This window comes from Cololabis saira, chromosome 17, assembly GCF_033807715.1.
Source record: "Cololabis saira isolate AMF1-May2022 chromosome 17, fColSai1.1, whole genome shotgun sequence".
Lineage (NCBI taxonomy): Eukaryota > Metazoa > Chordata > Actinopteri > Beloniformes > Belonidae > Cololabis > Cololabis saira.
The window spans coordinates 21,201,185-21,218,625 of record NC_084603.1 but is presented as its reverse complement, the minus strand read 5'-3'; the positions used below and the strand labels follow the sequence as shown (position 1 = coordinate 21,218,625).

The 17,441-nt window shown below is 41.7% G+C and overlaps 2 protein-coding genes across 11 annotated transcripts in view; both read right to left on the bottom strand.

The window, feature by feature from the left end:
• The window catches only part of ppifa (peptidylprolyl isomerase Fa), a 49,520-nt gene extending 47,549 nt beyond the window's left edge, over window positions 1-1,971 (bottom strand). For both annotated transcript variants that reach the window (XM_061745354.1, XM_061745353.1), the window contains exons 1-4: window positions 1,780-1,971; window positions 1,658-1,688; window positions 598-686; window positions 427-523 (exon numbers count right to left, since the gene is read on the bottom strand). In XM_061745354.1, coding sequence (XP_061601338.1) covers window positions 427-523; window positions 598-686; window positions 1,658-1,688; window positions 1,780-1,923 — 361 coding nt within the window. In that variant the 5' untranslated portion in view covers window positions 1,924-1,971. The remainder of the gene's footprint in view (window positions 1-426; window positions 524-597; window positions 687-1,657; window positions 1,689-1,779) is intronic.
• A 4,371-nt stretch (window positions 1,972-6,342) lies between these two features.
• Window positions 6,343-17,441, bottom strand: part of zmiz1a (zinc finger, MIZ-type containing 1a) — a 103,248-nt gene continuing 92,149 nt past the window's right edge. For 8 of the 9 annotated variants that reach the window (XM_061745109.1, XM_061745111.1, XM_061745110.1 and 5 more), the window contains 18 exons: window positions 15,580-15,715; window positions 14,584-14,698; window positions 14,244-14,464; window positions 13,396-13,597; window positions 12,964-13,245; window positions 12,696-12,875; window positions 11,746-11,814; window positions 11,434-11,599; window positions 11,173-11,314; window positions 10,136-10,346; window positions 9,888-9,993; window positions 9,576-9,736; window positions 9,394-9,461; window positions 9,239-9,307; window positions 8,897-9,162; window positions 7,760-7,950; window positions 7,033-7,308; window positions 6,343-6,804 (listed from right to left, as the gene is read on the bottom strand). In XM_061745109.1, the coding sequence (XP_061601093.1) occupies window positions 6,697-6,804; window positions 7,033-7,308; window positions 7,760-7,950; window positions 8,897-9,162; window positions 9,239-9,307; window positions 9,394-9,461; window positions 9,576-9,736; window positions 9,888-9,993; window positions 10,136-10,346; window positions 11,173-11,314; window positions 11,434-11,599; window positions 11,746-11,814; window positions 12,696-12,875; window positions 12,964-13,245; window positions 13,396-13,597; window positions 14,244-14,464; window positions 14,584-14,698; window positions 15,580-15,715 (2,969 nt within the window). In that variant the 3' untranslated portion in view covers window positions 6,343-6,696. The remainder of the gene's footprint in view (window positions 6,805-7,032; window positions 7,309-7,759; window positions 7,951-8,896; window positions 9,163-9,238; window positions 9,308-9,393; window positions 9,462-9,575; window positions 9,737-9,887; window positions 9,994-10,135; window positions 10,347-11,172; window positions 11,315-11,433; window positions 11,600-11,745; window positions 11,815-12,695; window positions 12,876-12,963; window positions 13,246-13,395; window positions 13,598-14,243; window positions 14,465-14,583; window positions 14,699-15,579; window positions 15,716-17,441) is intronic. The other variant, XM_061745112.1, reaches the window with a different exon arrangement.

The following is a 17,441-nucleotide window of genomic DNA, read 5'->3' as shown; positions in this document are numbered from 1 at the left end:
TTTAAATATCCTTTTTGTTGATTATCTAATTTGATGAATAGCTTTAAATACGTAAACAAATAATATCTGTGCTCTTACTCCCCACATGTGACACCAGAATCAGAGAATAAATTGCCAAAAGCAGCTATCCATCGACAGCTGTTTGTCCTGCAGTCTCCCACCACATCTGCTGATATACTTTATGGGTCGATAAAGACTTTTTAAATACTGTGATAAAAATTCTAACTTTTTATTTGTGCAATAACTCCTTATTTATTGTCTTGTTTTACACTTATCTATTTCATGCACTGACTGCACTACCGCGTCAGTATTTTATAATCATTGTATTTCAGGTGTTGTAATCAATTGATGTATCTGATTTGCCTGAATGGCAGTGAAAACTGGTTGGTTGTTTGGTTGATTGATTGAATTATAGCCCGGATTTACCTGGAGCTGTGTGTTTTAATTTGAAGTTTTCATCTTGAAACGTCTTGCCATAAATAGATTTCCCTCCTGTGCCGTTGTGGTTGGTGAAATCTCCTCCCTGTGGCAAAAACACAACACACTGCATGGCAAGCACTTAACCGCACCGCCCTGCAGCTTCCCTGCAGCTCTTACCTGGCACATGAACTCTGGCACGATCCTGTGAAACACACACCCTTTATATCCGAAACCGAGTTCTCCTGTGCACAGCGCTCGAAAGTTTTCTGTGATCAGAATCAGAATCAGAATCAGAATAAGAAAAGGGTTAATTGCCAAGTTTGTTAAACACGCGCAAGGAATTTGTTGTGGTGATTGGTGCAATACAATACAATACAAATATAAAGCAAATATATAAAGAGATAAAATGTATGAACAGAAATGTACAATATGAGGTTTTTAAAGTGGCGGATATGAGTCTGTACAAAAAGTGACTTAGGATGACTAAGGAAAGATAAAATGTATAAACAGAAATGTACAATATGAAGTTTTTAAAGTGCCTGTGTTGTGCCAAAAAGTGATTGCCTGCCAGAATGTGATTTCTTCTGATTTCTGGCCGCGGGAGTGCGCACACCAGCCCGTTGAAGGATAGCGCTAAAACGTCAGATTTTCAGATTATGAAGCTCAAGAATGAGATCAAGTCATATTTAGGCAGAAACAACTTTTCATTAACTGTATTTGGCCTTCAATCAATTTTTGGCAGGTGAAAATGCCTATTTTGTGTTGTAATGGTCCTTTAAAAGAGTTAAAAGCAATCCTGTGAGCTCTAGTGTTTATATTATGAAGCTCAAGAATGAGATCAAGTCATATTTAGGCAGAAACAACTTTTCATTAACTGTATTTGGCCTTCAATCAATTTTTGGCAGGTGAAAATGCCTATTTTGTGTTGTAATGGTCCTTTAAAAGAGTTAAAAGCAATCCTGTGAGCTCTAGTGTTTATATTATGAAGCTCAAGAATCAGATCAAATCATTTTTAGGTAGAAACAACCTTTCATTAACTGTATTTGGCCTCAAATCAATTTTTGGCAGGTGAAAAGACCCATTTTCAGGGGAGAAATCAGATTCTGGCAGGCAATCACTTTTTGGCACGACACTGGATATGAGTCTGATTATTATTGAATTTTTATTATTTAATGTGTTTAAAAATAATCAAATAACAAATGAAATTACGATCAGATGCATTAATTAAAAAAGCTACCTGCAGTCTTTGGCACAGCATCAGCGTTCAGCTGCAACATAATAAAAACAGATGAGCTGATGTTGGTCACGTGTTAGTCACGTGTCGCAGGGGCGGCTGGAAGCGGCTAGCCCGCTAGCTACCTCAATGATTATTCTTCCCAGCGGTTCTTCGTCTGCGTCGACGTCCAAAAACACGACCGGGTTCCTGGAGGCACCGGAGGAAAACAGCCGGGACACGGCGATACCCGGCGTGCTGTATCTCAGGCGTTTTTTTATTTGTAGCATGTTTGCTCCGTTGACAGGACGAGGACGAACTGCAGGCCATGGAAACCATGGAGACCTCCCGCGGTGACGCGGCGGTGACGTCACAGCACCAGCCGCAGCGGGGAAAGAGCGACACCGCGCGGAAGGAAATAAAACTTCAAGGCCATCCTAGTTAAGATACCAAAAGATTACTTTGACGCTTTACAAATACATAGTACACAATTCCAGTTGCCAAACTACTTTTCTTTTTCAATTTCAATCAATAAAAAATTATACTGCCTCCTACATCCCGTTAACAAAATTCTATAGCAAACATGATCATTTCTGTATGAAAATTAGTTTTATTTATCATTAATTTGAAATTCAAATTTCTATGAAAAGCAGGGTTGATGGGATTTTTGGGAAATTTACAGATTTACTTGGAGTCATATTCAAATTTTAAGAAAATATTGGTCTAAAGAATTGCTTCATTAGTGTTGTAACTTATCAACTGTGATGCGGGCCTATACCTTCAAACATACATGAGATTAAACATATTCGTTTTTCGATTTTGAAGAGTGTGCGGCACATCCAGAAACAAAAATTGATTTTGCTCCATCTCTGTATCAAGTTTCGCAGCAGTATATTTGGCTTATAATCTTGCTGTCGGACAACATATATAGCATAATTATATGTACAAAATGCAAATTTCACCATGCAAAACCTCACTGCATTCATGTGTTTGCTCACAGACACAGGTGAAGATAGTCTGAACTTTTCTCAACTTTATTAAACCTCACATAGACTACGCCAAACAAAAGTATAAACTCATGCAAGTGGATGACAAGTTTTGCATCTATTTATTGTGTTATTGTAGCATCCAATTTATCCCAAAATAATAATAAAAAAAAACTCAAATGGGATGTTCTGTTTAATAATTTAATTCTCCAATATGTATAAGTAAAATATACACATCAGTATCATAGGTGTAATTAATTTGATGCATCGGATTATCAGGTGTTGCAAATATAAATATTATCCAATTTCAGACAACTTTATTAACAGTGTATTCCTGAAAAATATAAGGAATACCCTTTAAATAGATGTTCTGGACTTTTACTCAAACTGTCAGTAACCAAACTTATCTTAAAAGTTAAAAGGAAAACACGTTATTTTTCTTCTTTAACAGCACATTTTAACCATGCTAGCATGGACGATAAAAGCTTTGCATTTAAGAGCATTTCAGTCATCACTAATTTAATGCTTTTCCTATTATCGCATGTTAAATGTCATGACTTTTTCCTGCACCTTTCTGTCATTAAATGCATCAGTATTAACATTTTTAATTTGCTGCTAATAGTGAATTTCAAGTTATTCTACTTTATGATAGCAATTACAGGAATAGCGTGGGACAAAAGGTATTTAAAAAAAAAAGAAATGCTGAGGCCGTTCATTGTGTTTCATCTGAATACATATTTATTAGATAAATATTAGGATGTCACGTCATCTAACTACATACAGATTTGCAAGACTAAAAATCACAATGTTCTTCTGACCAGTTTAGATTATGAAATGATTGTACATAGAATGTACAAAACCAAATAGACAACTGCCACTTGTGCCAATCACTTCAGATTGTACCTTTATAGCACTTTTTTGCCAAATCCCATAAAAATTATAAATCTGACAATATTCTTTTCTTTTTTTTTTTTACAAACTGTAAATCTGGAGGCAACCCATAAGAGCCACTTGAAGCTCAGTGTCTCCCAAGTCCCAATTATACCTCAAAATGTTTTCATAATTTTGTAGCACCTTTATAAAGTACACAGGTAATAGCGAAATACACAGAGGTTTAATAATACACAAGGGAAAAATGTCTTTTCTTTTCTCGAACCCCACGCAGAGGGTTACATAAAGTATCTTACATAAATGAACAGGCATGGTTAGAGAGGTCTGCACAGACGCAATCAAACAGACTCATTTCCCCGATTCAATGTCTTGACAGGAAGGATGCAAGCTTTACAAATTCTAAATACACTATGCACACTCCCACTGGAGAAAATGAATACATTTCTGTTAACGTGTCTCTATTGTCATTTACATTATATACAAGCATCCCCTACATCCCCAGACTCACCCCAGTTCCTCTGCCACCATCCTCCCTCATTAATGCAAAAAAGCAGAGGGTCCTCCTCAGATTTCATTGTACAATATTAACCAACGTCTCTTTTAAATTCTCGACTCAATTTCCAATGTCTGCCACCAGACAGTAAAAATTGGGTTGCCAAAATTACTAGACATGATTCTGTGAAAGGTTACATTTATAATTACACACTGTGCAGGGAAATAAAACTTCCCAATGTGGCAGTGCATTGTCTTAAACAAATAAACAAAAAACAACAACAAAAGAAAACAACCCCTCAACATCTGATTCTGCAGCGGTGTTTTAATAAGCAGATGATTTTTTATCCATTCTGAAGACAAATAAACTCAAATCCGTCTCTTTAGAAGACAACTTAAAGGGGGGGGGGGGTTCCCTCGGACAACGCCGAGAACATTTTTCAATTCCATTGTCCGTACTGCATAAAACTGTGTAAACCAAATTATACAGGCCATAAAAACATTGAACAAGAATAACTTAAATCAATATAAAATGTGACGGAAATACACAAATTATTATAAGTATGGATATGAAGAGCTCATTATCAGGCTTTAATTTTTTTTCATTTATTTTTTTGCACTCTGTCACTTTAAATATGCTGAGGTCACAAGTTCTAATAATATTAAACAAATACATTTAATTTGGACCTCTAAGCTGCAATATTTTAGACAAAACCCCCCCGAAAAAAACAGCTTATTTAAAGCTGAACAGTTTTTATATACATATATATATTTATATATATATAAAAATAAAAAAAAATAGCCCACTTCCAGCTCGCCTGCAGAATAAGTCAAATATTCCTTTTTGCTGATGCAATGTCACAGGGTTGCGGAAAAAACTCAACACACGAGGCCAGTGAGAGTACATTTTGATCACAAAGTTTGTCAGGGACTGTGTGTGTGTGTATGTGTGTGTATGTGCAGGTGTAGTCCTCAACAGACAAACAGTACCACGTAAATGTCGGTATTAGTTGGGTACAGTACTGGACAGTCAATGTATTCACAAATGTATACATACATACATACATACATACACACACACACACACACATATACAGTACAGACCAAAAGTTTGGACACACTTCTCCATTTGTTTGAATGAGAAGGTGTGTCCAAACTTTTGGTCTGTACTGTATATAGACAAAAGATATGTATACATATAAATATACATATACAACAGCTATGGAAACACCGCTGGATCATGCTCCAGGATCCTTCCCCAAGAAGGATGCAGTTCAACAGCGGCAGAATGACAGAAGACAAGTCAGAACATTTAAACAGATGGGGTTTTTTCTTTGTAAAATACAGTGGCATAAAAGCTTCTCTAAGATGATGTTACACAAACATAATACAGAGATTAAACTGTTAAGAAAAAGGACAAAACTGTTGTGATGTGTATCTGATTGATTTCAATGTGGAACATTAAAAAAACCCACAAAAGTCTAAAAGAAAAACAATTATGGATTGAAATAAATAATATGTAGACAAGCGGTTATATTGATCGAGCACATCTAGGCTGGACAAATAAAACAGGAGCAGTTGGCACACATGCACTTGTGATCAAAGTAGTGCTGAACTCAAAGAGGAAAAGTGAAAGTGAAATGTTAGAAGAAGAACTGCACAGCGGCTGTAGAAGGAGAGCTGACACAGCTCTGCTTTCTGCTGTTATTCTTCCCTCCTCTGTCTCAGAGTTGGTCTCCCCGCAGTCTTTTTCATACGCTCACAGGCAAACAAAAAAGAACGTGTAAACAGACACACACACACACACACACACACACACACACTTTCCTCTGCTGACCCTCAAGGACAATATAGCACATCCTTTCAGTGCTCTAAATCAGATGAGTTCCAGTTATTCAACTGTCTCACATGTAAAAAAACACACACACACACACACATACACACACACGGAAGTCTGACAGGGCAAAGGGCATGGCATGCGCCAAAGATATGGAAGAACACATTTCAAAGAGCATAAAAACACTCTTAGATCACAATGGTTTTCTGTCCAACTTTTTTTTTTTCTCTTTTTTTTTCAAAAAGGAAGATTATATTAAAAAAACAAAGCTACAACACTTTTCCTGGTGCTCCTGTCTCCTGTGTTGATATATTTAATGATTCTAGCTGCACAGTTTCAACTGAAAAGTCACAAAGTCATATATATATATATATATATATATATATATATATATATATATATATATATATATATATATATATATATATATATATATATATATATATATATATATAATATGTATATATATATATATATATATATATATATATATATATATATATATATATATATATATATGTATGTATTATTGGCCACCGCCATGGCTGTAAGTGGTGCAGTTTGAGCCGAAAGTGGTGGAACTGGTTTGTGGAATCTTTGCAGAGAAATAAACGGGAGTGCAGGGATGAACGGCGACCAGCTTCCTTTCCTGCAGTTGACGCACAGCTGAGCTCTGTTGCAAAACACACCATCTGTGCACTGACAGTACATGCGTGAGCACATGGAGCTGCTTAAAGTCTTGTCAGCAGGTCGCCCGTGGACGGACAGTCAAGCACATCACGACTCCTTCAGATACTAGAGGGTTCGTGGGGGGTGAAGGGTGGTTGGATGGCAAGCGGGGCGGGGGGACGGGGGGGTTAGTTGTTCTCAAAAAGGGAGAGTAAGTCATCGTTGCTGTTTGCGGGGAGGTCGGGAGGGTCCAGGTATGACAGTAACTCTTCTGGATTGGCCAGCTCCGGAAGCAGCTGTGGATGAAAAGCAGAAACACACAAAAAAGAACAGTGATTGGTAACACGTTTATAAATCAAGGGATTGACGGCAGTTTATGTGTAAACATAGCTATCGCTCTTCAGAAGGAATTTGAGGGTCAAACATTAAAAGAGCACACACGGCAAAAGAGATGAAAGCAGCTGTAGCAGACAATGTTAGCTGTTAACAGGGAGCATCGTGGCACCCAAAGCGAGCACACTTACATCCAGGGAGGGTTCAGGCATATCCTGGGCCCCCTGACCCATCTGGCCATCTGAGGAGGGGTTAAAGTTCAGATCGCCGGGGGCGTGACTGTTCTGCCCGGGGTGCTGAGGCTGCGGCTGCGGCTGGCGAGGCGGCTGCGATGATTGGCCACTGTGATGCAAGGGCTGCCCTGACTGGCCACTGTGATGTAAAGGCAGCCCTGCTTGGTTGCCGGGGTGGGGAGACGCATGCAAGCTCTGCTGCATGGAGCTATGGGACTGATCTGAATGACACATCTGCAGGTGCAAGATGCAAACAGAAAGCAAGAGAAAACGAGTGAAAAGGGAGGTAAAGGCGCAGTGTGAAAGACACAGAGAGGGAAGGAGAGTGTTAAGGGGGGAGGGGCGGGGGCGAAATGACTTCCAGCGTGAATAATATGGAACAGGCCTTCTACATGGAAGCTGTGATCGGCAGACATGTGCAGCTGCAACATTTTACTGTGACATGAGCACGCGAGTGTGACCAAGCACACATGCTGGCCCAGTCACGCTCACTTTGTCTGCAGACTTTCCCTCTTCCAAACCAAGTAATTAAATATGCTGCACGGCTAATTTAGATATGAAATATATATGTTGGAGCAAGCAGAATGTTAATTTAGGCCTGCTCAGTTGTCACAGGGAATAAATAAATAAATAAAAACATTCACCGACATAACAGCAAGCAGCTTTGCAAACTTATTGTACGTACTGCATCGTTCATGCCGTGGCTGAGAGGTTTGTCCTGGGCCAGGAGGCCGGCAGGTCCGTCCGGGGGGTGGGAGAGCTGGGGGCCGTGGATGAAGTCGTTCATGGGAGGACCTCCTCCGCCTCCTGCTCCCACTCCACCAGAGGGGTTCCCATGAGGGAAGTCAAAGCTCCCTTGGCTATGGTAGCTGTTGCCTTGAGGAAGGAAAAGAGGAAAGACTTCTTGTGACAAAGGCTAACTGCAGCTGGGCTTTCCTGACATGTTTTGAAAGCATCCTTTCTATCTCAGCAATAGATATACTGTAAAGTGGTTACCGTACATATCAGCTCCTATTTTTTAATTCTGTAAAGCATATATCGTATTAGGGCTGGGCGACATATCGAGATTTTAATATATATCGATTTATTTTCAAACGCGAAATGGTACGAGACAATATCGTTTATATCGATTTAAATTTTTTTTTTTTTTTTTTTTTAATGATTTTGATATAGCTTATTTTGTGACAAATTGACTTGAATGTTTTATTTGAGATTTGCACAAATGTTTTGTTATTTGCACAACTGTCAACCTCAGTGGAAAAGTCTGCCTGTTACTGTCTACATTGTATTAATTGCACAGTGCATTTTAATTTAGTTGTTATGCAAGAAAGGGATATTTGTTTTATTTTATTCAAGAAGCATTTTTATTCTATATATGCAGGCATTTTATTTTTATTTTATTTGTTTTATACATTTTGATATTGCGCAGACCTCTGTTAATAAAGGAACCTGTGTGACATTTGGCACGAGGCTTTGTATTAAAACTGACTGTTTTTTTAAGGGTTTGCCTCAGAAAAAAATGAAGCTAATAGCTAACAGCTAACAATGCTATGCTATAATGCTTTGGGGGAAACCCCAATTATGGCACAGAAAAAATATCAATATATATATCGAGTATCGCCATTCAGCTAGAAAATATCGAGACATGACTTTTGGTCCATATCGCCCAGCCCTACATCGTATTAATATTCAATGCTATTTCTTTGTTTAAAGTACTCAAATCACATCAATAGTTTTGGCAGTAAAATGCACAACAGCTCTAGTCAGCGATGAGCTGACTGCTTAGTTATTCCTCAGTGAGCCGCTGGCTGCGTGTCATTACCTGGTCCAGGGTAGTCTCCCCCGTTGCCGCTGGCATGCTGACCAGGGTGAGGCGGGTAGGGGCTTGGACCTGGTCCGGGGCCGGGTCCTGGGCCCAGCTGAGCAATCATGTCCATCACGTTGGGCATGGTCATCTGACTCGGGCTCATGGTCTTAAAGCGCTTGGGCAGCGGCCCGTCAGGGTCCTCTTTGATGTGCAGCTCAGATTTGATGGGGACAGGTCGCCAGCTACACGTGGGGTCTATAGTGACTTCCTCAAACTCTGAGCTGTTGGAAGAGACAGTATATCGTGTTAGTTTCATCTTTGACATCATAGATTCACACTAATGAAGAAGAAACGTACTTTTGGATGGCATTGAGGATTCCCCACATGTACTGGTCCACCTCCAGACCTTCTAGTAACGCTGTTTTACTGAGAAGGAGATAGAAATCAATTAGACTCATTCTTAATAAATCCATTTTCACATCCTCAGAAAAGAACTGTTTGTTTTCCCTTACTTGCACACAGGACACCTCCATGTCCCCCGCTCACAGTTGAGCTGCAAGTAGGACTCCAAGTCAAAGCACTGCGAGAGAGAGAAAAAAAAAAAAAACATGAGTCAGTTTGCTGGGAAATGTGACAGAGACTGCCACTTGACGGGTGTTTTTGTTTTTGTTGGCCCCTTTAAAGCAGAACAAACCTGCACATGTTTGCAGTCGTGCCCTCGCGCGGGTAGCTGGATGCGTCGGAAGGTAATGGGACATTTCAGCGACACTTTAATGGCCGTCTGCTCCACGCCGTCCTCCCCGTTGAGAGTGGCGTTGCCTGCCGACGCTGCCACACTGCTGAAGTTCCTCTTAACTGCAGAAGAAGGGAATGAATGACTTTGTGAGCGTCCACAGGTGTTGTCTGAGAACTATGTTAAAAGCAGAGCCGCAAAGAGAAACAGGTGTGAGCCCGTGGAATTGAGATACACAAATGAACCGCGCGGAGAGACTTAAATGAGCCGTACTCTTGGTGATGCAGTGTTCCGCGGGAAGAAGCCTCTTCTTCAGGAGGCCCTGGAGGACGGAGCGCACAGATGGTCTGTGGACCAGCTGAAGCACAAACAGGTGGGACTGCAAAGCAACACAAAAGCATAAGGACAAACAGAATTAGCGCTGTCGTCTGAACCCCACGGGTACTCTTGCACATGTACTTCCAAGCTCTTCAAAATGAAATAGTTGAAGTTTCATCACTGGTGGTGTGATGTTTACTCACACAGCAGCAGGCGGTAACTGTGATTTGGATGGTGTTCCTCCCTGGTTGGCACACGTGCTTGAGGTGCAGGGGTTTGTGGGAGGTTTTGTTATCCCCCCTCTCGATGGTAAGGGGTGTGGCGTTGACGCTGACCTGGACGGACGCAGGCCAGTTGGTGTTCATCTGCCTGTCTTCATGGTGGTAGCACTTAAACTGCAGCTCCAGGTCTGACCTAGAAGGAGAACGGGGGGACAACCATCGGGGACGACCATCAGGGACACTGGAGACCAGTCTCTTTGAAGTACCGTATTTTCCGCACTATAAGGGGCACCTAAAAGCCTTCAATTTTTTCAAAAGCTGACCATGCGCATTATAATCCAGTGCGCCTTATATATGGATCAATATTGAGCAAAGGCCCTGTGTTTATTGTTGAAATGTCTTGCAACATTTTACCGTTTATTGTTACAGTTTTTCTCCACAAATTAGGCATACTGGTAGGCCACTCTCATCAGAGGTAAATGCAAATGAATCTGCCCAGGCATCATTGAATGTTCGATTTTCTTCAGATATTTTTCTTTTCTTACATTTCTCCATACTTGGCCTTGCTGGGGTTGAAAGTCGTAACGAATGGATGGCGTTTTGTCGGGTATACCGGCTTTTGTGAGTATGACGTTTATTTTGAGCGACGAAAAACAATAAAATATATTTACTCTTATATGTCAAGATCACAATAATCTTCCAATTTAGAACTAAAATATTAAAGAACTAACGCAAATAAAATACACTTCAATTAAATACTTAGTTTTTTTTGTAATTTATTTTCCCAAGCCACTCGGAGCCGCAGTATAAGGATGAAAGAGGCTCCGGAGCCACGGGTTGCCGACCCTTGGTCTAATGGATGCAGAACGTAACCCCAGCCTCTACTGTAGTGCCTTATAATGCGGTGCGCCTTATATATGGAAACAGTTTTAAAATATGTCATTTATTGAAGGTGCGCCTTATAGTGCGGAAAATACGGTAGCAACGTTTGGATAAATGAGTAACGGCGATGTTCGTACCTCCACATGAGGGTCTGGTGGACGGAGGGCCGCAGGTGGAAAACGTGGTTACTCACGGCCAGGTTGTGCTCGAGGCGGAACGGCTCCAGCACAACGCCGTCCCTGACTGGGAACGTCAGCCGCAGCTCCTCGTTGGGGTTACCTAGGGGGACAAGAAACAAGTTAAGATCAAACTCACCAGAAGTCCAAAAGGACTACAAGGACGACAACAGACAACTGCAGCGTGTGCACCAGTTGCTTCAAAGCCACTGGGAGACTTACTTGGAGGGGGCGGAAGTGCTGTCAGATTTTGTTTCATGTCAGGTGGAAACGGGGGCTTCACATCCTGGTTTGGCGACAGATATGGAGGAATGCTACTTCCTGGGGTCATAGGGGGTGTTGGATTCCCAGGGACTGGGGAGTGGGGGTAGTTACCAGGCCTGGGGGGCTGTTAAAAGCAGTAAATGGTGCGATAATTAAAACATCTGTTGAATGAGTTTCGCATACATGACCGGATTAAATTAGGCACAGAAATGTTGGCACGCTGCAGCTGAAACTGAACTCTTCCTCTGTGGATGGGAAGTGAAAACATACCCCGTTGCCTTGGCCGTAGGAGTATCCACCTCCAGAGAAGTTGGTGTTCTGACCATTGAAGGGTTCTTGCTGTAATGGAAATAAAAAGCAATGACTGTCTGATATATTTTGGTGCGTTGCCAGTAGGAATGGGCGATATTTTACTGTTCATGATAAACCGTCAAAAAAATTCCCCACGGTAAGAATTTGTCATCTCGCGGTAAAAACGATAAATTCCTGTTGATGACGTTTTTGTGTAAAGCTGATTTATGGTTCTGTGTTAAATCCACGCACAACGTACGTGTGCGTGAAGGAAGGAAGGAAGGAAGGAAGGAAGGAAGGAAGGAAGGAAGGAAGGAAGGAAGGAAGGAAGGAAGGAAGGAAGGAAGGAAGGAAGGAAGGAAGGAAGGAAGGAAGGAAGGAAGGAAGGAAGGAAATGAGCCTGAAAGAAAGAAAGAAAGATAGATATGAGCCTGAAAGAAAGAAAGAAAGAAAGATATGAGCCTGAAAGAAAGAAAGAAAGAAAGAAAGAAAGAAAGAAAGAAAGAAAGAAAGAAAGAAAGAAAGAAAGAAAGAAAGAAAGAAAGAAAGAAAGAAAGAAAGAAAGAAAGAAAGAAAGAAAGAAAGAAAGAAAGAAAGAAAGATCAATTCCCGTTGATGACGTTTTTGTGTAACATCATTTAATTGGTTTTTATTCATTCAATTTAATTGGTGTAGTTTAGTAGTATTTAGTATTCTTTTAGAGCAGTGATTTGGGGGCTCCAAAGACTGAATGTGTTGTGAGATTTATAGTTAAAAACGTGGAGTTGAATTGGTATTTTTTTTATCGTCATTTTTATCGTTATCGGGATAAATGCCAGAAATTATCGTGATACATTTTTTAGTCCATACCGCCCATCCCTAGTTGCCAGACATGAATACACTTTTCTCTAAAACGTGTTTTATGTACGGAGAAATGCGGAGAAACTGACCTTGTAATACTGTCCCATGGGCATACCAGGGGGGTACTGGCCCTGGCCCTGCTGCCCTGGCATCCTCTGAGTGGGGTAGTTAGGTGAAGGCAGCGGCCTGGATGCGTTTGACGTGGGATACTGGCCTTGCTGTGGCTGGAACTGGCTGTTGGGGCCGTACTGCGGACCCCCATAACTTCCCTGGATCAGGAAAGTTAGAGGAAAATATTCAAGCACTAACTTAAACATCATTTTTAGACTGCTTTATTTCTTTTCAACCCTTCCTTACCTCTCCAGAATATGGCCTCTTTATCCCCTGCATGGGCATCCCCTGCCGAGGCACTCCCGGGTACCCTTGCTGAGGCATCCTTTGGCCGTGAGCCCCGAAAGGTCCCATGCCGGGGGTTCGAGACGGGTTCATGCCCATCGGAGGCCCGCTCATACTGGGGTTGTTCATGGCTGAACCCATGCTGGCTGGATTCATACCTCCAGGGGGGCCTCGTGGGCCCGGCTGATTCATGAACTGGCTGTTGTAGGGTGGAGCAGGGCCCATTTGGAACGATGGACACATCTGGTGGAAAACCAAATGTTGGAGTGTTTTTTGTTTAGAAAAAAAAAAAAAAAAACGATTATTTAGGTTCTCTGGCAGGTAAGCTGATGTTCAGGATTCGGCATGTATTTGTTAAGTGATTACAACTCTAAAAGGAAGCGTGTGCTGTACCTGTCCATACTGGTTCATATCTTTATTCTGTGTTTCCTGTAGAGCCGCCACTGTGGCTGTTGCAGTAGCCGTCGCCGTGGCAGCAGCAGCAGCAACAGCCGCAGCTGCAGCGGCAGCAGCTGGCGGGGTGAAGTCACCGGGAGGACGTGAGTGGGTGGTCATTCCCATACCTCCTGGTGGGGCATTTGGGCCTCCAGAGTAACTGTGGAAAATTATTTAAAAGAACCAGAATACGCATTTCATCAATTATTTTGAAGTCAAATAGTGTTTTTGCAAATGGGCGAGTACTGATTCTGTTCAAAACTCTTTGACCGTTTACACACGGCTCCATCGTCTCTCAGCTCCACAGTTCTATAAATCATGGAAGTGGAAGACGTTTGCATTCAGGGCTTTCCAGCAGAAATTCAGTTAAGTAGAGAAGCTTCAGGAAGGTAGACAAATGGTTCAAATGCAAAACCTCCACCCAGAAAAATAAGAAAATAAATCTGAATTTTTTTCACTTTCCAGGCACAGTTTGGTCATTTTTAGGGATGAAAATTCCTTGGATAGGTTAAAGACAAAAACAAACATAATCATGGGTGAGGGCTTAAACAGAGTCTTTCACAGCACTTAGAAAACTCCTTACTGCCGTCTGGCAGGAAAGCCCTGAAGGCAATTTTGTCCCGTGTGGTGTGAACACTGTTGCATGCATAGATGCACGTAACTCCATGACGCAAGTTTATAACTACAAGCCTCGATGGCTGAAGGCACCAAGGTGGGATACAAATGAAAAGGTATGGTACAATAAATAAAACAAATGTCTTTCCTGGCTTTAAGTCTGTGTGTGTGTGTGTGTGTGTGTATCTTACCTTCCACTGTATCCCCCAGGACCTCCAGGGTAGCCAGGCCTGCCGTACATGCCCTGCTGCATGTACGACTGGTTGGATCCTCCTTTGTTCGGGAACTGTTGCTGTTGAGCGTTGAACTGGGGTGAACTGAGCCCCGCTGCGCTGCCGGGAATACCCGATCCCATGGGGTTACCCCCTGGATTCATGTGGTTATTGCTGTTTGCCATGGGGTTACACAGCACCTGCAAAGAAGAAAGCACCAAACACAGGAATGAAAACACAAAAAAATCAGAAACATATTTTCTTAAAATTAGGCAGAGTGGAGCGTGGCAATGAGGCTGCTTTTCATGCATGGACATACCTGACTCTGGGACGTATTAGTTACACCCCACACCGTTGTAACCACAGACAATGACCCAGGGGGCTGGTTAGTGTTTTGCTGCCAGGGGACTGAGTCATAAGGAAAGGATCCATCACTGGGAAGTAGATTAAAATAAAAATATGTGTCACTGAAAGTTCTGAATGACTTCTTCGTGCCAAAATGTTAGCTAATTTCAAATGCCTAGTGCTCAATTTCAAATCCCATTTTGAGCCAAATTATCTGCTAATGGACGCAGTAAAACGCTCCAAATGACATGATAAGGAGTTTCCTTTCCACACGCAGACACGCGCGCACATACACACTAGTAAAAAGGAAAAGCGATAAATTCTTTCAGTTGTTGAAAAGTTTTTGGAAGTGCAAGGGAAAACTGCAGCTGGAATGTTTAGTACTCCGATTTAAAACAAACACAAGGCTAAAATATGAGAGTCTGCAATATATAATAAACACATTAAATCCTCATGGGGAGAGGCAAGTGGCCAGTGGAGAGGGAAGGAACTGCTGTTTTTGGACAGCAGCTTGTTTTCACTAAAGAGGCTAACTCTTGGAACGGACGACATGTTCAATATTTCCTCACAAAGGCACAAAATTCCCCCAAGATCCTCAGCAGAGGCAAACAGGACTCTTGGGCTAACTCCAGGATTTCTTCAAGAGGAAGAGAGGCATGAGCACACAATGTTCTCCGAAAACATTACTTCACATCTCCGTTGGTTCATCCCTCCACCCTGAATGCCTTCAACACCACTTACAGTGACGCCGACTCTTCTCAAAACAATGAAAAGCCTTCGTCAGGTACTAAATTGAAGTGAATTCTTCATAAATTCTCACTAAAGACTAAACATTTATGCCTCATTTAGGCAAAAGCAAGTACTATTTTACTACTAAAGTACTAAAGTGAGTATGTGACTGTTGAAGGACAGCCGGTGACTTGATTCAACCTGACAGGAACACACTGCACGTCTCAGGCGTCTCACCGACCTGTGCGTGAGGCCAGGCTTCATGCTGTTCATGCTGGGCTGCATGGGGACTTTTCCCTGCGGTTCGTTCTGCCTGTTCTTCTGGTGACGCAGCAGGAGGAGACGGCCCAGCTCCTCGCACCACGATGACAGCAGGGCTGCAAGGAAAACACAATGACACACGGGTTTATGCACACGCATTACCCTTTCGCTGATTCACTGGGGCTTCATTAAGTGCATGTTTATGGTCCTATGTGTGAACACAGAGAAAAAATAAAACAAAATAAAAAGTTTGTTTTTAGATGCTCGCTTGAAATAAACACTTTCATCCCAACATGAGTCCGGATACTGCTGTGCAGAACGGAGCGCTTGTTTGCAAATCCTCCAGGGGGCAGCGTAATGCTACAGAACTGACATTGATCGTTTTGGCTGTTTGGATTTCACAAGCGTTATATCACATCATATCTACCTGCAGCGTGAAATGAAGACTGAAATCAATCTGCAGCAAAAGGGACCTCCCGGTTCTTTCTGCCACCGAGAGGCAGAAATGGAGCTCAAGATGCAGACGGAGACAGAGCGACTGGGGTTGCAGATAAGATCAATGTAGGAAGCAAGAATAGTGATAGCTTCACTCTCCTTCACTTCCTCTATTCAGCAGCACCACTTTACTCTCTGTCATGTCTTTTTATATCTCCAAGGTATACTCAGACGGCTTAACCCTTCTCGTCCTGTCCATCAAGACAACAGTGGAGATGTTCTCCGTGTTTCGCCAAAGATAATGCAAATACTACTTTTCATTATAATTATTACTACTTAGTAAGTAATAATCCTTCAGCTTTGTGCCTCTTGATAGGAGAAAGTTGTTTTGTCGAACATCTTTTCAACCAAACAGAAAGGTCTCACCAGGTTTGCTGCTTAATAAATAATATAAGATGCTATTTTCAGGTTTCTGCATCCAGATTGAAAAGATTTTAAAAACTAATTGTTCCAGTTTAGCGGTTCAAATGTACATCTTATCCCCAAGCGATGGCTCTACAGTCATGAGAGTGAAATGAGAAATGTGTTATGCGTTGTTAAGTTCTACCGTACGAGATCTGGTTTCTAAATTAACTAAACAGGAAAGAAAAAAAAACAAAAAAACAGGCAATCTTATTACTCTGAAACTGAAACTGCATTTGAATTTTGGCAGTCGGCACTGAGATGTCCCATCTACAGCATGTGCAATTTGATATTTTAAGTACAGAAAAGCTTTTTTTTTTGCTGTTGAATGATTAGCATCTGATATGAAAAGTGGCTATTTACAAAGAAAAAAGGAAAAGGAGTGAATGGGGGAAACAAAGGGAAAGGAATCAAGAAAGACAAGCGGCGCTGCAGCATTGTCTTCAGGAGGGTGTAGAGAGCCAACCCTCCTAGTTAAAGAGGAATTATTCCACCCTTCCATTACAGAGGGTTTATCGCCACACTAAATCACCACCTCCACTCAGAAGGACGTCTCTTCAACAGGAAACCTACCATTTAAACTCAATGCTTCGATCACAAGTCACGCCGAGTTAGATATAGGTGGACAGAGAGCAGGTTTCTTATCACACGAGAGTGGCAATGAGCTGCTGAATCTCACAGGCCAGAAATGATCCAAAAGAGAGAGCAAGGTCTACCCTGACCGTCACAAATATTTGGCTCAACTTTAAAAAGTGTACATAACGCTGCCATCATAACATAATATCATACCAGCATCCCCGAACAAACCCTCACATGTCGACATTCCTCTCATCTTCACTACCTTTCTTCATCAAGGGGTTCTGTTTATGTCAATAATGGTGCAGTCGAGGCGCTGACGCCATCAAGAGAACAAATGTATGAGAATATAAAGCCAAGGTTTCCATC